Source organism: Nilaparvata lugens, chromosome 8, assembly GCF_014356525.2.
Source record: "Nilaparvata lugens isolate BPH chromosome 8, ASM1435652v1, whole genome shotgun sequence".
Lineage (NCBI taxonomy): Eukaryota > Metazoa > Arthropoda > Insecta > Hemiptera > Delphacidae > Nilaparvata > Nilaparvata lugens.
This window is the reverse complement of record NC_052511.1, coordinates 42332260-42351045: the sequence shown is the minus strand read 5'-3', so window position 1 is coordinate 42351045 and position 18786 is coordinate 42332260. Positions and strand designations below refer to the sequence as shown.

Here is an 18786-nt window from a genome sequence, read left to right as displayed (position 1 = left end):
TTCACAGTTGAATATTCAATTAAATGTATTCAAATTTTGAAAATAATATAATTTAATAATATTGAAAATCATGATATCATTGCGGCATTGTTTGCCGAGAATGAAAATCAGCTGATCTAATCATGACGCTGACGACGACGATGGAACCGAAAGTGTTGGTTAGAATCAGTGACAATTCTAAAACATCCTTATTAATTGAAAGAGGTACGAAATTTGACTGTTTAGTGTTATTAACAGTACTTATTGGATGTAGTGTAAAGTTTATTGATGATATTTGTGCTTTTTATCGACCATGGCCGAGCGTGCTGCACACACAACAACCTCAGTACAAACCAAACCCTCAATATTTGAGCTGATTGCTCAAGAATCTCTTGCAGAAACAGTTTACCCGGCGTTCAAGCGCATTGTTCAGTTCCTTGTCTCTAGAAATCCAGAGTTTTGGGGATGGCTTGGTAATTGGTGCGATGAAAGTTACTTAGTGTTGAATTCATTCATTCAGTACTACTACATAAAAAATAGAAGTGCCTCTTTTGCAGAAACATTTTATGGTTTAGAGAGAGTTTCAGTACTTAAAGATGATCTTCATAAATTAAACAGTAGACAAAAATTTTGGTCTCTCATGTGGCTGACCATATTTCCATACCTTATGACTAAATTTGAACATTTAGCTGAGAAATATAGGTATGAAGAGGCATATGAATCTGAGTCATTGTTTGCGATTCCTACTTCCTACAAAGTAGGTATCATCAAATGCAATAGTACATTAAACTTTCTTTTTGGAACAGCTAATCTAGCTCAATATCTTCTGTATATGACTGGTCGATCTCATTATCATAAAATTCTATTTCGTCTGATCAAAGTTAGCCTAGTGTATTACGATGACGAAGATCAGTTATCTCTGAGGGACTTGTGGACGTGTGCTTGGAAAGACAGGTCCAAGATTCCTAATTTATCATCTCAGCTAGTTCTAAGAACATTATCCGCTGGTTTTGAAGCTGGCGCTTTCTTCTTGCAATGTCTAAACTGTTATAATCTGCAAAGTACGGAAAGGAAGCAACAAATAGTACCTTTACCCAAACCGCCACCTCAGAAAAATCGTGGTATTCGTCCTGATGTTTGTCCCATTTGTCATGACAAGAGAAAAATTCCAACTGCGCTTGCAACGTCTGGGGAGGTTTTCTGTTTCAAATGCATAAAACCTGTGTTAGACAATGATAAAAAATGTCCTGTGACTGGCTTACCTTCAACAGTCAATGAACTCATAAGAATTTATCATCAGTAAAAAAAGTGTAAATATCAATTTATTTTTTACTTATTTTATAATAATACTTTACCCTGAGAATATTTTTGGTTCTTTTTTTGTGTGGGTTTGTTTTGTAATTAATAAACTAAGCATAGGAAGCTCTAATTTCCTCTTTTACGTTTATGGTTGAAAAATAAATATCACAGCCATCTCTAGTAGGGTGCCCTTGTCCAACAAAGTGGTTACGGTACTTTGTAATACTAGGTTCAGGTCAACTGGCCAGTTGCATGAATCAATTTATTCTCAAAGCATTTTAGCACAACTACTAACTAAAAATGCAATGTTCAATAAAATGAATACTCTGGGATCTAGTGCTAGAATTAATCAAAAACAATCAAATGCCAGCTAGCTTGATTTCATTAATTGCATTTCACACTAGATACAGATAAGTATATGTTGTGCTTTCCTTAATGACTGGGGCAGTTTACCTTCCCCTGCTTGTGATTGTGGAGAGGCTAGACAGACGAAGAAGCACATCATCAGAAATTGTAATATACGTGCCTACCAAGGCGATTTAAATGATTTTTTCTCGGCTTATTCACAATCACACTACATTGACAACCTCGACATCAAAATTTAATATATTTACAATATTTTATTAACCTGACAACGGTCTCATGACCAGATTTTTCTTTGACTACCTATGTATTGTGTGCGTCTTTATATGTCATACGCTAATAATAATAATAAAGTATATGTTGTGGAATTTCTCCATATATGAAAAGATGTTTTCACTTATATATGTAATGACAACATCGATCTACATGTGGAAGTGACAACATCTTTTCGTTTCGCCTTTAAATCCAATAATTAATAACTCAATGCACTTTGAACAACTGTATTGGTCTTTCCACTGCTTTCAACTCGAGCGTACCAGTTAACAGTAGCCTACTACTTAACGAAGTTTCCATTTTCTTGAGTAGAAATAGCTGTAATTTTAGCCTTTTTCTTTCAAATTTCTGTAAAACCTAATGAGGGTGACCAGCTGACAACCTAGCTACCGTGTGAACCTTTTAATTTTCCAAGGCCAGGGTCCTATGAGAGATGCTGTAAATGAGGAAGGAATACTGTTATAATAGATGTATGTTCTTGTATAGAAATTGCAGTTCAAATCAAATAACATTAAAAAGAAAAATACTCGAAAACAAACAGTGCATTTTTACCACATAGACGAATCTAATAATAATAATACTGAGGATGATACCCACAAAAGCTCATAGGCTTGTGCGTGGGTAATGAGTGAGAGGAATGATGATGAGAGATGACGACTACTTTTTAGGTAGTCGGGACCGACGACTTATAGTCTCCTCAAGTCTCGTAAGTTGAATACTTACTTCAAGTATCAACTCTTCCCCACACACCGATTCGTCTATGTGCTAATAATAGCAAAATAAAAATAATAAAATAATTTACAAAGAGTAAAATAAGTAAAATCAATTGAATATAAGAAAAAAATTCAATTTAAGGAAATAAAATATTGCAATAATGCATCAGCTTTTACCTGACATCCAATCATTATTCGCAGTTATTGAAATTTACCGAACATGAAGTTTATTGTTAAAAGCTTTTATTCCATTATTTATCATACATTTTTGTCAATAAATATTATTTCTCTCTTTTGTACAGGTGGATGCTTCAATGAATCAAGAAAACCTCTGATCAAACTCGAACTATGAATGGATGGAACACGGTCAGATCAAAACAATAACGACTACCTTATGGACTTGAGTTCCACTGAATACTTCCTGCTTCTGTGTTTGGTTGTCATTCCTGTCAAACTTTTCTTCAGTCTTTGGGCGTGGCTTGGTTGGGAGCTCTTCATTAACAACTAGAGATAACATAAGTGGTTGAAAATATATGTGTATTGAGTAATAGTGCTTTTCATGAACAACTGGTGGAGTTGACTTTCTTTGTAGATAAGTAACTTATACGATACAATGTTGTTAATTTGTTAGTATTTGTGATAATGTTTTATTGGAGAGTTGTGATACATTTTTAAGAGTGTAAATTTAGTATTCTTCCATTATGTCGTCAGTTAGTGGTCTTGATGAAGAAGACGATCTAGATGATAAAACGTACGAACTGATAACATTCCCTCCGGAGGTGCAAAGCGCTATAGATCAGGTTATTCCAAGTACCGACCCCCTCAGTCATCCCGACTTCAATTCAATCGATTACATCAACAACCTGTTTCCCACGGAACAGTCTCTCTCGAATATTGATGACACCATCAACAAAATGGAATGCAAAATTCGCGACATTGATGATCAGATCAGGACCGTGGTTAGGGGGCAGACGAACGTAGGGCAAGATGGTAGGGGGGCGTTGGAGGATGCTCAACTTGTAATACGTCAGTTGTTTTTACAAATTTCTGAGATAAAAGCTAAGGCTGAAAGATCAGAGGAGACGGTTAGAGAGATAACTCAAGATATCAAACAATTAGATTGTGCTAAAAGGAATCTCACATCCGCCATAACAACTTTAAATCATCTGCATATGTTAGTTGGTGGGGTGGAACGATTAAAACAAGCCACTAAGAAACGCGAGTATGGGGAAATGCCACTGCAAGCCATCACTGAAGTTATGAGACATTTCGATAGCTACCTAGACATACCTCAAATCAAGCAGCTCGCAGATGAGGTGTCAGAGATACAAGTTGCACTAGCCAAACAGATAACATCAGACTTTCATGAAGCATTCGCGGGTCCCCAATCAAAAACATTCGTCCCTAACCGACAGCTAGCTGAAGCCTGCCATGTTGTTTCAATTCTAGACCCCAAAATTAAGAAAGACTTACTAAAATGGTTTGTTGGTGTTCAACTCAGTGAATACAGTCACCTGTTCCACGAAAGTGAAGATGTAGCATGGTTGGATAAAATCGACTCTCGTTACATCTGGTTCAAAAAACATTTGTTGCAATGCGAAGACAAATTTGGAGCGATGTTTCCAGCTCAGTGGAATGTGTCTGAAAGAATCACGGTAGAGTTCTGTCGTATGACAAGGGCGGAACTAGCTAAAATTATGTCGAAGAGGAAAAACGAAATTGATGTTAAGCTGCTGTTGTTTGCTATTCAACGTACGGCTGCTTTGGAGAATCTGTTGGGGCAGAGGTTTACAGGTGAAACACTTCTGGAAGAAATAGGTGAGGAGAAAGTGCAGTTGAAAGTTGATCCAAAACCAAAAAGCCCCCGGGAGGAGGTTGTGGGAGGAGGCAATCCATTGGAGGAGAAGAAAGAAGGAGAGACAAAACAAGAAGTCAAACTTTCTCCTTTCCACAATATTATTGGTGAATGTTTCCAACCCTACTTGTATATTTATATTGATAGTATTGATCATAACCTTTACGAACTGATGGAGAGGTTTGTGTCTGATGCTAAGTCTGATTTCAGTCAAGGTATTAGTCAAGAATCGTCAGGGCTGGTTACCGTGTTGAGAGCGGTACAAGGCGTTCTGCCATCTTGTGCTGATCTGTTCGTTTTCTACAAGAAATGTCTCCTACAGTGCACTCAGCTTAGCAAAGGTCCACCCATGTTGGGTATGGCTAACGTTTTCCAAAAGTATTTACGAGAATATGCGGTCAATGTTTTGCAGAATAATTTGCCTAAAATGGGGGGAGCTGGTGGAGGGGGTGCTGGTTCTATTAGTGCTAGTGTTTCAAATATTACAAGGGATTTGAGGGATATCACGGCTGCCGGCATTATACAAACGTTTTTGAAGGAGGGTGAGAGCACACGATTCACTAAAGCTGAACAGGCCAGAGTTTGTTGTATCCTTACTACAGCTGAGTATTGTTTGGAAACAACACAACAGCTCGAGGAAAAATTGAAAGAGAAAGTTGATAAGTTGTTAGTGGACAAGATAAATCTGTCACAAGAACAGGATATCTTCCACAACGTGATATCGAACTGTATCCAGCTGTTAGTGCAGGATTTGGAGATAGCCTGTGAGCCGGCTCTGACGGCCATGACAAGAATCCAATGGCAGAATGTGGAGTCGGTTGGAGATCAGAGTGGATATGTGACAGCAATCACGCACCATCTGAAAGCTACCGTTCCATTGGTGCGTGACAACCTGGCGTCTTCCCGAAAGTATTTCACACAGTTTTGTGTGAAATTCGCAAACTCGTTCATTCCCAAGTTTATTCAAAACGTTTACAAATGTAAGCCACTGAGTACGGTGGGGGCTGAACAGTTGTTGCTGGATGCGCACATGCTCAAGACTGTTTTGCTCGATTTGCCTTCGATTGGATCGAGTGTCAACCGGAAGGCACCAGCTAGCTACACCAAGGTGGTGGTCAAAGGCATGACTCGTTGTGAAATGATACTCAAAGTAGTGATGGCACCTACCGAACCATTCATCTCGTTTGTTGATCAATTCCTAAAACTTCTCCCCGAATCAGATGTACAGGAATTCCAGAAGGTTCTAGAAATGAAAGGACTGAAAACGGCCGATCGAAATCACTTAATCAGCATGTTTAAACCTCGACACTCGTCTGGTTTTGTGTCGTCCAGCAATGTTGCCACCACCAGTCCTAAGCATGACACAAGCAGCATACGAAAACTTAATAATCTAATTAAAAAGAATCTAGGTAATTGAAGTGGTGCAGTTTGATTCAACTCTAATTCGAAGCATTCCATTGTAATAATAATCATTGTAAATTAATCGAGTTGAACTCCAACATTGACATAGAATGTACATTGATATTATATGATTTTATAGTTCCCTTTATTTTGAAATGCCTTATATAGTATACAATATGGATATTAGAAACATTCTTTTCATTTTATTATAGTTTATCACACTCAAAAATACAATGTATAGATGGAAATATGTATTAGAAATATTTTATAAAAACACTTCACTCACATGGGCTACTTTTTAACAAATTGATAAAAACAATATAAAAATCTTGTAGTACCCTTTATTTTTTAAAAACTTTAAAATAGTTCAACTATTTGGGGTACTACAATATTAGTATTAGTATATTTAGTAAAGCACACACCACACTTTCGCGAAATTCAGTTATGCTCATATTTTTCCCGGTTACAGATTGGAACACAACCAAGGCGTTAACCATAGTTGTGCTTGTCAATAGTTCCATGGCAATTTTCCGGTACCATTTTATGGAACGGCGTACTGGAGAACTATATGATGCCTTCTGATCGGAAATATCTATAAACCCCTTAGCTTTGTTGTAATCAACGATTGTAGTAGGTTTATAAATAATTCCTCTTTTTGTTTGTACTTCAGTCATTCTTGGGATCTCTGTAGTGGTGAGAAATAAGACATCTCGCTTGTCCTTCCACTTTCCAATGACAACATTAGTGCTACTTCTTTGTATTTTCATCTCACCACGCTTCAATTGTGAATAATTATCGACTTTGGATTGAGTTTTCTATTCTGCCTGAGTGTTCCAACTAAATGGGTCTGCCGCCCATTCAGTTCATGCGCCAGCCCCACACTTGTATAAAAATTGTCTGTATAAACCGTTCGACCTGAATCTAGAAGTGGTTCCATTAGATCCATTACCACAGATGTGGCTAGAGGTTTGTCAGGATCGCGTTCACTACGACCACCATATACTTTTATTTTATATGTAAATCCATTCTCAACACAAAGTTTGAATAGCTTCACACCGTATTTGTGTCTCTTGCCAGGTATGTATTGGCGGAAGCTCAACTTACCACGAAAAGGAACCATTGTCTCATCGATGCACACTCTTTTGCTTGGAGTACAAATGTCTTGAAACTTTCTATTGAGGATTTGAACAAGTGGAGATATTTTGTATAAGCGGTCTCCAATTGGGCAATGTTCATTGTCTGAAATGTGAAAAAATGAAGCAATGCTTCAAACCGATTTCTACTGATACCACATACTTTTGGAATTTCACTTTTATATAGATCTTATTACTATAGTAATCCTTGAGTGTGGGTTTTTGGTCAGTCCCATCCAAATAATGAGGCCAAAAAACTTCATTAGTTCATTTGGATTTGTATCACTCCATTTAGCCACAAATGAATGTTCACTTATTGTCTCTTCACATATACCTTTTATAATCTGTTGTTCAGCATACCGATTTGTTTCTGCTACCAGCATATTTTGAATTTCATTGTCAAAAAATAAAAGGAAAAAATCAATTGGTTTATGATCTGTGAGTTGATTGAGTTGTTGTTCACAAAATCCTGGTCTCTCTTCAAATTGAATTCATGCAGTCTATCAGCTGGAGAAACATCACGCCACACTACATTACCGGTATTCTGTGGAACAGTTGGGTTTGATTTGCAAGTTGATTGATTTGTTGTTCACGAAATTCTGGTCTCTCTTCAAATTGAAATTCATGCAGTTCATCAGCTGGAGAAACATCATGCAACAGTACGTTATTACCTGTATTCTGTGGAAAAATTGGTAGATTATGTCCTTCATTTCCATGGGATGAATCTGAATCTTGTGCAGATCCAGGAGAAGGATCAGGCCTACTAGAAGGTCCAGGAATAGCTCTACTCTTCGTAATTTAGAAGGAATAATTGTTTCATTATCACTTATATCACTTTCACTAGCATTATCATCAGGTTCATAAATAGGATCCACATCAGAGTTATCAAAATCACTAAGTTCACTGAGCTCAAAATCACTGTCTTCCAAAATTCTTTTGAGTTGTTCATCAGAAAGTCCTTCATTATCATTATCACTCATTGTTTATAAAAATAACTTGAATAAAAAGAAACTTGAACAAACATTAGCATGGACCTTTTGTTACCACACATACACTTTGACAAAGAAGTCACAATATTTATGAAAACTTGTGAACATAACTTACATAACCTATAAAACTGGCTCTGTGCCTTCTAAATCATGGTAACTGCTTGAGCAGCTGATTAAAAGTATGGAGATGATCTATTCAAGCATGAATATTCTATTTTATTTAGCAAAATAATATTTTTCAATGGAAAATTTACCACTTTTTCTTTTACAATAGAGAAAACAATAAAATAAAAAATCGCGACCCAGAGTCATAATACTTTACCCTGGGACCAGCTCTATCAGTACAGCCATTGAAATGCACTATATCTGTGCTCCAGAAACAACCACAATGCTTGGAACGTGACTATTGCATGTGTACCACTCTGGTACACATGGGCTGTGGAAAACCTCACTGTGTACCATGGTGGTACACATGGTGTTAGAGTTTTTAACAAATTGATAAAAACAATATACAAATCTTGTAGTACCCTTATTTTTTAAAAACTTTAAAATAGTTCAACTATTTGGAGTATTACAATATTAGTATTAGTATATTTAGTAGGGTACTACATGATTTTTATATTGTTTTTATTAATTTAGAAATATTTTATTTATCATAGTTTATACACTTTCAAATGCAATCTATAAATTGCAACATTAAATTATTTCATATCATTGAACAGCTACCTTCTTTTTTGAGAATTTTTATGTACAAACTATACTTGAAATGGTCTCAGATTGATCATTCGAGATTCTTTTGAAATAGCTTCTAAATTGATGTTCGCGATTATACTGCGTTTATACCACTCATGACTTTCTTTTTTATTCACACTGCTTTTTTTGAAACTTAGTATGGATAAACATAAAACTAGAATGTTTAATGGAATATCAAGTGAATAATTAACAAACTTTCAAGGTCGGTGCTATCTAATGAAGTAATTACATTGTTCTTCTCATTATTTTTTTAGTTATTCAGGTGTTACTTGTTATGAACGATTTCAACAAAAATTACTAAAAATTTAAATAATAATCTTGAAATGTTCTTTAATTTTGGTGAATTATTTTTCATATGTATCTATTCTAAATGATAAATTAACAATTGGCGTTCTAGTAGGTTTCAAAATTGCAACCGACACAAAAATAATCAGAAATTTTCCCTTACATTCCACCAATATCAATGGAATATCGTTGAGACGGTCTCAATGCTTCATTTATGAAGAAATTTATTGTTCAAATGTTATTTTAGTGATGAAGGTTCAATACACACAATACACATGTAGGATTCACTTTAATATTATTATTTAAAACATAACTTTTTCAAACCAAACATCAAATTCATAATTTATTCATCAAACAAGCTATGTATAAATTAGGTGAATTGCTTTCAATGAAAGATGCTTTATATATTTAATAAATTTATCAATTATTTTTAATAGTTTATTCTACCATAATAATTGAGCCATTGATACTCTTTTTTCCAAGAACTACCCATAATTTTTTTTATTTATATTTTTAAGGTACTGAGGTATAAAGTGAAAAATAATGTATTTATTATAAGCATCACCCTTCTTTATTCATTTCTCCATATTGACATACAATATTCTCTTTGCTCTTGAGTACTTATGACCATAATTCGATATTATAACTATTAGGCCTACTGTAAAAATTTATTACTGTCGATATTTCTAATATAACAAGTGTAACAAAATGCCTTATCTCAATAATTAAATGTAGGCTAAGCATTGATATGATGTGTTTAATCAAACGTGAAAAATAAGTACATAATTGATATTAATGTGACTGATTTCATCCATGTATATTGTAAATTCTGTAAATTGTTGCAATATAATTTGAAAACAAATTATACATTTGTCCCATAAATGAATAAATTTCGCTTTTCATCATGCTTAGTTTCATGTATAACTGTATTTCAACCATCACAGTTTGATTCTCATGAAACTGTAGAAGCCAAAACAAGGTTTTATGTTACGTATTATGTGATATTTAAAAAAATACTAAAATTATTTGTTCAATATTTTTCGTTTATTACTTCTCGGTGTAACACACTCCTGACTTTATTAACCACCAAAGATATCATTCATTATATTTTTATGTAATCCATCCTGCATCATAAATGACAGATAATTTATTTATAAATGAATTATAATTTTATATTACATTATTGTAAAAATGTTATTGAATTTGCGTTAGATATAAGGTGTATTAGCAATGTTACAGGGGAATAGAAACCAGATCCAATGTAGACGAATATAATAAATTATACAGATTAAATATTTAATAAAATAAATTTCGTATTATTTTGTTGATGAACTTCTCTAAATTCCTTTGTTAATGCATTTCTTTAAAAATATTTTTGTGAGCAGCGTGACTAAGACTTTTGGGGATTTATCATAACCAAGTAAAAATGCCGTGCACTACATTCCAAGAAGACCTATCTATTACAGTAGTAAAGTCTACAAGTGTGCTTCTAAGTACCACTGGACTATTTTGAAGTATATTCCTTGAATTACTCTGAATTGAATTATGCTGTGCTTATCCTCTGTTCACCCTGAATGATCTCATCATATTGAGATAAGAATAGGCTGCTTGCATCACCTGAACAAGAAAATTGCAAATTATTTATTAGAACAAATCGTAGAGTATTTCAATAGGGCTACTTGAATAATTGTTAAATAATGAAGAAATAATTTCATAGTACCCTTTTTTCATCAAAACTTTTTGGTTTTCAAATGGCTTGAAAGTCGAAACTAGTTGTATTTTATTTAAAAAAGTTTTGAAGAAAAAAGGGTCCTATGAAATTATTTGTTTCGGATAAATCAATAAAATTTATAAACAATTCTTGATTAACCTTGTCCTGTTTCGTGATAAATTTATCAAAATTGGAACAGTTGACAGTAGCTTAGTATGTACAGGGGCGTGAATACTCATCAATAATGTAAATTAAATTGGTTAATATAGCTAAAATAGAGAATTAATTAATATTATCATCCTCATGATGTATATATAAGTCTATAACTCGTGAGTGGGTGATAAGGTCATTATTAGGCCTATGCAATAAATTCCAGGGGAAATGGGAATCGATCCCATGACCGTTGCGATGGTCCAAGTCACTATAAATTACAAAATATTAGGTCTAGCCCTCACACCTTTAGAACAGTCAAAATTGTGATTTCAAATGAAATAAAATAAATCTTTGAGAACAATAACTTTTCATTTTTGTTAATAATGATCTCAATTATATTTTATACATCAAGTAAGTAAATCTTTCCATGATTTGATGAAGAATTTTCATAATTGAGATTGAATAGCCTGGTACACTCATTATAGTGCGGTTCACATTTAATGACAGTTATATTTTATAGCTCATGATTTTTTTTAAACACAAATTGACCGAGTCCCTAATTCAATTGTATACTTAAATGAGTAAAGTCCGCGGTGCCTTCTTAAACCGATTAGACTCCAGATCAGTTAGCAAAAGCTTACAGGCCGTTTTCTTGACTTTAAAATGTGCAACAAGATGTCACCGAATATTTGTTGTTAAAATTCTAATAGTTCAGTTCATTAAATGAATTTGAACGTTGAATAGAAAGAAAAAGTTTGTTAATAAAAATCTTGAAGTAGGTACCCTTTATTTTTTAAAAAAACTTTAAAATAGTTCAACAACTAGTTTCAGTGATCACACCATCGTCAGGTTATAAAATAAAATAAATTTCAATAAATGTTTATTTACTAATAGTTTTAGATATTATATATAGTATCAATTAACAAAACTATTAGTAAACATTTATTGAAATTTACTTTATTTTATAACCTGACGATGGTGTGATCACCGAAACTAGTTGTTGAACTATTTTTAAAGTTTTTTTTTAATAAAGGGTACATCACGATTTTTATATTGTTTTTATTAACAAACTTTTTCTTTCTATTCAACGTTCAACAGTGGCGGATCTACGGGGGGGGGGGGGGCTTTCGGGCTCAAGCCCCCCCCAAAACGCCTAAATTTTTTTTTTGTAAGAATGTAAATTTTATACAAATATAATTAGTTTGAAGCTGGTAAAGTATATTCATTGGCAAGAATGACCTAATTCCACTACTACGTCTTCAATTGTATGATATCCGTTAACGTTTTAATACTTTGTATAATATCTTAGTTACATTTACATTGCCTGCCCGCTCCGCAACAAGGCGTTTACAGTTCCTGTACAGCGACTAGCGATGAATGACAGTATTAATTCTCAGACCATCACTTCAAGTCTCCAAACAAAAGTTCCAACTGTGTCCCCATCATTATTTATTCATCTCCAGGCAGTAGAACTATTTCGAAATATTAAATGTACGATGTACTTAAAAATAAATCCTTTTCATATTTTTAATCTGTCTTTTATTAACTTTAATGTATTTCATTATTAAATAAATAAACAAAACATCCTGAAAACTTTTACTGTGAAACACACGTTTTTACTCCATAAAACTTCAACAATTAACTTCATTAAATGTAAGCCCTTTCACAAAATTTTCCCCTGTTCAGCCCCCCAAAATAAAATTCTAGATCCGCCACTGACGTTCAAATTCATTTAATGAACTAAACTATTAGAATTTTAACAACAAATATTCGGTGACATCTTGTTGCACATTTTAAAGTCAAGAAAACGGCCTGTAAGCTTTTGCTAACTGATCTGGAGTCTAACGGTTTAAGAAGGCACCGCGGACTTTACTTCAAGATTACTTACTTACTTTATAAAAGGTACTTCAAGATTTTTATATTGTTTTTATTAACTTAAAAAGTATCCCATGTGAATGAAGTGTTTTTACAAAGGTTGTTGTCTACCAAATCCCTTGACACGCCCTTCTGTATTCATATAGAGATCTCTCTTCTACCCCGATCTGGAGCGGTTACACTGCCATTGAAACGTGAACCTCACTACGGTATAAGTTAGTGAAAATATATCCGGTTTCATACCGCCATAAAGTTGGTGGAGTTGAGTACATAGAGATTGGCCGGTTTTATCTGAAGTGGTTTCTTCATGCACATCACAATGAAAACGTGATCTTTCTTGAACCAGCCAGGTTTACTGATCCAGTCGAAATGCTCCCATACTCGACACAGGTTATCTCCCTGAAATCATTTTCCAATCATTTTCAAATTATTTCTACTTATTTTCATTATTATTATTTATTAAAACTCTGATATATTTTTTATTTTTTCCATCATTTGATATTTTTGTCTTACAATGTGCATAAAGCCTACAGTTTTCCACAGGGTTTTTTGTTTAATATTTATTGTGTAACAAATAAATGCTCGCCCTTATATCTATTCCGGTGGAACCAACTCATGTTTCATAAACTTTGTGTGAAAATTAATGCTTTTTTCAACATAGGGTAGGCTAAAGGTTGTAAATGCAGGAAGTTTTTGGCTATAAAATCAAATTATTTAATTTCATTACAATAATAACACGGTAGTAATAATATTATAAACCACATTTAAACGTCAGACATTTATTTTGAGAGTATTCCACATGATTCTTCTCAATCATGATCTATGGTTTTAGAATTAAGTTTTTTTTTTGGTTCTTTAAATTTATTTCTTTAATATGTGAATATTTCCTATTTTAGTGATAATAATGTGAAATTTTTCTTTTATGTTTGGTTTTGAAGCATCTAAATTTAAAAATCTTCTTTGTAAAAATAATTAAGAACTGGAAATTTTGTGAAGTGTACAACTACAAGACTTATCTTTGGACATGTGTAATCTTATCTAAATTTGGGAGAGGAATAGCACAAGGTTACCTTATTTTTTTCTCTCCCTATCATTTTTTATGATGTACTTGTATGAATGAATTTATTGAATGAATCAATAAAGAATCAATGTCGAGTGTTGGAGATTAAGGATTGTTATCTTAAAATGAAACTCACTCCATTGATGAGGCTCTGACCTATGGAACACAGCACTCCGTAGCAAACTACTGATCCTGGCATCCTAAGAAAATGAATCATGGGTTCATCCGTCTGTAATAGTTAAAAAGAAAATTATACATTTATAAAACAAGAAGACAGTAATTTCAAGTTTGGTAATTGTTTCTATGAATCAATGGATGCGAAATTCTAGCTGACTACTGATCGATAGAGGTACAGAGTAAGAAACATATTCCTGCTTCAGTGGTACAGAATAATAAATCAGTTGATACTTGAATTAGGAATGAATTAACTGATTCAAAAGAAAAACTCCAATTTAAATACACTACCTAATTTAAGGATAAGATTTCCTATGGTTATTAATTCATCCCAACAATAGGGTTGAATATTTGGATAGATTGATTTTATTTATTGTATCGAGCATTTATTTGACCGCATAAATTGAAAATTTACTATGATCACAATTTTTAAACGAAACTATTATCATGGTACGACGAACCTCCAATGTGCAATAGAGCTCCAAACTTAGCTGCCCAGTTATGATGCTATTAAATGCTAACAGCATTAAACCTGCTGATTTGTTGAAATCACTTACGGCTCTGAAATGACAAAATAAAATATTAACTTAATACTGTACCTATATAATAAATTGAAATTATTTTATAACATCATTTGTTAGTAGAGGGAAGTGAAATAGTAGAAATTTAATAGAAAAATATCATCAAAGAAAGAAATGAGTTTTTTCAACAAAAATATCTTCATATTTTAGATACTATCAAATTTTGGAGCTTAAACTAGCAAAATTCAGTAGGCGAGTAGATTTCATTCTGCAAAATTTGAACTATAAGATATTAGAGAAGTAGCCTATTACATATTCATTTTCAGCTCACTAAATGCGAGTCTGCTTCGATTATATTGTAAGAGATTTTCAATGAATATAGGTGTCAAATGCTGTACAAACGTTCTAGATCTTTTATTAGTGTTGAGAAACTTTTATCGATAGTTCATGTACTGTATTATGACATCATATTGTCTCAAAATTTAGCATTATAATGATAAACGTATATATTTAATTAGTGGTGAGACCCTTTTATTGGTTGTTTTTATCATGAATTCTATTAAAACTGTCGATATCTCAAAATATAACACAGTTTCCACCTCGGCCGTGTATTTGGAGTCGAAATTTGGTGAAGCAGCGAAGGTGGAGTGTATCAGTATCAGAGAAGGTAGCTGAGTGTTGAAAAGTAATGCATGTCTTCAAATGTGTGTCGGAAAATATTGGAGCGGCGAAGGTAGAGTAGAATATAGAAGGAAGCGGAGACATTTAGATAGGCTACATTATTTTAATACTATCAGCTACCTTCTCTGATACACTGTACATTCGCCGCTCCACATGTTCTGATCATTAGCCATATAGAAGAGGAAATGATGGATTCATCATCCGATTTTTGTAAAATTCTTACAACTTATAAGGGCCGGGTTCCGAGCTCGTGATTTAGCTAAGTTCTAGACTTTAAACAGTGGAGTCAGAAAATTGGCTATCCAAAACAGGGCGTTGTCGCAGTTTTTATGATAATCTTCATTTTCTCATTTCTATAATTGGTAACGTTTTTCCTTGACGAAATGAAACATTCCTAAAAATAGCTGAAACTTGACACTATTTTCTCTTCATTCTATCATTTTGTATTCAATTTTCTAGTTTTTCGAAATTTAATTTGAACGAGGACTGCTACTGCGCCCCGTTTTGGAAAGCCATTTTTTTGACACCAGCTGTTTAATGTCTAGAACTTAGCTAAATCCCGAGCTTGGAAACCGGCCTAAATGGTCTACTGTCATAGCACATAGAAGTACCGGTATATTATTTGGTTTTATTATGTACCGTATTATCTGTGTTGAACATTGAGTAGTATTGTAGAAATTTCAAATAAATTTATATAGTACCTTATTAGTTTCTGGTGGTGCCGTATTGACTCTCTCAGTTTAGACCTGAGTTGATTTTGAGGTCTATCTCCTTTGAACTCACTGTCGATGCTTGAAATATTACTTGTCAAGTTGATCACCTCATATTCCAGCATCTTGATAGTTGAACTCAGCAGTGAAAAATAGAATGACGTCAGAAGAATCAGCATAGAGTATACCATGGTTTGTACCAATGATAGTACACAATAGATGGGCATTGTGCTAGCGTTTAGGTAGGGTATAAAATAGTAGCAAGTGATGAGACTATCGAGAGAGATTTCGTCAAGATTTTTAGAGCAAAGAATGACGATTTCGATGATAACTGGTATGAAGTTTGTGAAGAACCATAATGTGACTCCAGCTGACAGGTAGATTTTCTGGATCAATTTTGCATGTTCTACAGCCAAGTTTCTGGAATTTGTTGGATTTTCAGTGTCAGATCCTGTTAAAGGATTGTTGACAATCGTTAGCAGATACAGTATGTGATCGGGTGAGTTGAGAAGATTGAAGAAAACTATTGTGCAAATAGAATATTCTCCGATTTTAGTAAACGCTGTAACTCGTGTGTTAACATTCTCCCAGCGTTGAATGCTGAGTCCGGCAGCTAAAGCTATTTGCAGCAAACCGGCGAACGCCACAATAAGTAGTTTATAACGAACTGGTTCATGACTTTCACGAGTTTTAACTACTTTTACGCCGAAGAATTGGCACAGCTGAGTGCCGAATTTAATAACCGAAGAAGTGGGCTCTGATTCCATAGAAATTCTATTAATTTCAATCTGTCTATCAGTAATCTTCCAATAACTTTTGGAAAATTTAGAAACCAAATATACTAACTGTAAAACTTTAAAGCTTACAACAACTTCAATCTGTCAATAATTTGCAGATTCTTTAAATCTTCAGCCTAATTCTTCAATTCAAAAAATCAGTCATTTTTTATATCTGCGTGAAATGTTATCTATTTCTATTCCAATTATCAATTAAGAATACAGAAAAAATGTCTAGAGATAAAGTATGGTAAAATTAGTTTTGAGATGTGTGTCTTAGCAGTGCCGTACTCCAAATGAAATAGCCTACTCTTCCAGAGTATTGAGTAGTTAATATACACAGTTCAAAAGGTAATTAATGATAGAAATGATATTTTACTTGACATTTAAAACTAGGTTTGAAAACAATTCATCAACATCAATTTCAGTACCATAGAGTTCAGCTTATAATTGACATGCTGTTTGTCTTTGTTAACTCCACTTCGGAACTTTCAATAAAACTCTCAACTACAGGAGATTCAATTAAAACATCATTACCAACTTTGACTGAAAAGTTCTGAATTAATATGATTGCAAGAATAGAAATACTGTAACTATGAACGGATTACTAAGCGGGTTTTAATGAGTATAAACAGTGACCTAGGTAAGGATGTCAAATTAATTATTAGTTCTGATATTAAGGTTTACTTTTTATACTAATCAGCAATGTAGGTTAAATTCAATGCAACTGAATTATACACTACAATATAGATGCAAGTGGGTCAAGGTCTTGAATAGGTCAATTCAATAAAATAATAGGTAGGGAAAATTATGTGAAAATAAAAGAAAACGTAGGTATAAAAAATTAATATAGGGCCTAGTATGAAAAGTTATTGTTCAGATTGTAATGTTGTTGATGATAATTTCCATACTGATGAAAATCATTGATTTTTTATTAAATTGTAGACCGAGCGAAGTGAGGTCTAAGATTCAAGTCGACGGTTTGGCATTTCTCTTAATGTTTAAATGTTGCGCATTTACGGCGAAACGCGGTAATAGATTTTCATGAAATTTGACAGGTATGTTCCTTTTTAAATTGCGCGTCGACGTATATACAAGGTTTTTGGAAATTTTGGATTTCAAGGATAATATAAAAGGAAAAAGGAGCCTCCTTCATACGCCAATATTAGAGTAAAAATCTGGTGTGGAGCACTCACACAACTTTCCTTGCCGTTATGAAAATTGATCAACTTACGCTAGTGTTCCCGCGCATCTAAAGTCTACTTTTCTAAGATCTGAGCCAGCTGGTGACAGGAAAATAGCGCTGCAGACACACGAAGTTTGCTATCTCTTCATAGTGAATGATTTAATAGGTCAACAGTAGTTGCCAACAGTTTGCAATTGAAGAATCTTATTTTCTCTAATTTCGAGCTTATTTTCAATTTTTGGTGAAAATGCTACTGAACATTAATTGTAGAGATTTTTATGCTCAATCTTTTCCACTTGCATTTTTTTGTTTAAATTGTATCTGAAGCCTGATAATTGGGAATCTTAACTCCTGAAATTTTTACAGATATGAGACTTGTGGCAGTTGATAGAGCTTATCAATGACTTTTCTAGGTATGAATTTGATCAAATTGTTGGAGCCATTTTTGAGTAAATCGCGAAAAACCCTGTTTTTGACAACATTTTCGCCATTTCAGCCGCCATCTTGAATTGCATTTGATCGAAATTGTTCGTGTCGGATCCTTATTGTGTAAGGACCTTGAGTTCCAAATTTCAAGTTATTCCGTTAATTGGGAGATGATATATCGTGAACACAGACGCACATACACTCATACACACACACACACACACACATACATACAGACCAATACCCAAAAACCACTTTTTTGGACTCAGGGGACCTTGAAACGTATAGAAATTTAGAGATTGGGTACCTTAATTTTTTTGGGAAAGCAATACTTTCCTTACCTATGATAATAGGGCAAGGAAAGTAAAAATCAGACTATAAAATTATTCATCATAAATCAGCTGACAAGTGATTACACAGATGTGTGAAGAAGCCAGTCTATTGCTGTATATTTCCATTAAGGTCTATAG

The 18786-nt window shown here is 33.7% G+C and overlaps 2 protein-coding genes across 3 annotated transcripts; one reads left to right on the top strand and one right to left on the bottom strand.

Moving 5' to 3' along the window:
• The first annotated feature begins 101 nt into the window (after positions 1-101).
• On the top strand, positions 102-6073 carry LOC111043932 (vacuolar protein sorting-associated protein 53 homolog). Of its 2 annotated transcripts, none has more exons than XM_022328974.2 (2): positions 102-204; positions 2930-6073. In XM_022328974.2, exon 2 carries the CDS (start codon positions 3329-3331, stop codon positions 5897-5899), a length of 2571 nt encoding a protein of 856 aa, XP_022184666.2. In that variant the 5' UTR covers positions 102-204; positions 2930-3328; the 3' UTR covers positions 5900-6073. The 2 variants fall into 2 exon arrangements, with proteins under 2 accessions (XP_022184666.2, XP_039290734.1); XM_039434800.1 differs by having other exon boundaries at positions 107-1289.
• A 4406-nt stretch (positions 6074-10479) lies between these two features.
• On the bottom strand, positions 10480-16869 carry LOC120352749 (odorant receptor 43a-like). The gene is made up of 5 exons (XM_039434799.1): positions 15920-16869; positions 14478-14577; positions 13979-14071; positions 13026-13181; positions 10480-10660 (listed from the first exon to the last, which is right to left on the bottom strand). Exons 1-5 carry the CDS (start codon positions 16693-16695, stop codon positions 10598-10600), a joined length of 1188 nt encoding a protein of 395 aa, XP_039290733.1. The 5' UTR covers positions 16696-16869; the 3' UTR covers positions 10480-10597.
• Positions 16870-18786: the final 1917 nt, after the last annotated feature.

Coding starts and splice junctions, on each gene's coding strand:
- LOC111043932 (XM_022328974.2), top strand. CDS start 3,329: ATGTCGTCAGTTAGTGGTCTTGATGAAGAAGACGATCTAGATGATAAA.
- LOC120352749 (XM_039434799.1), bottom strand. CDS start 16,695: ATGGAATCAGAGCCCACTTCTTCGGTTATTAAATTCGGCACTCAGCTG. Junction 14,578..15,919: donor CACCACCAGAAACTAATAAG/GTACTATATAAA, acceptor TTGTCATTTCAG/AGCCGTAAGTGATTTCAACA. Junction 10,661..13,025: donor ACTCCACCAACTTTATGGCG/GTATGAAACCGG, acceptor TTTCTTGTTCAG/GTGATGCAAGCAGCCTATTC.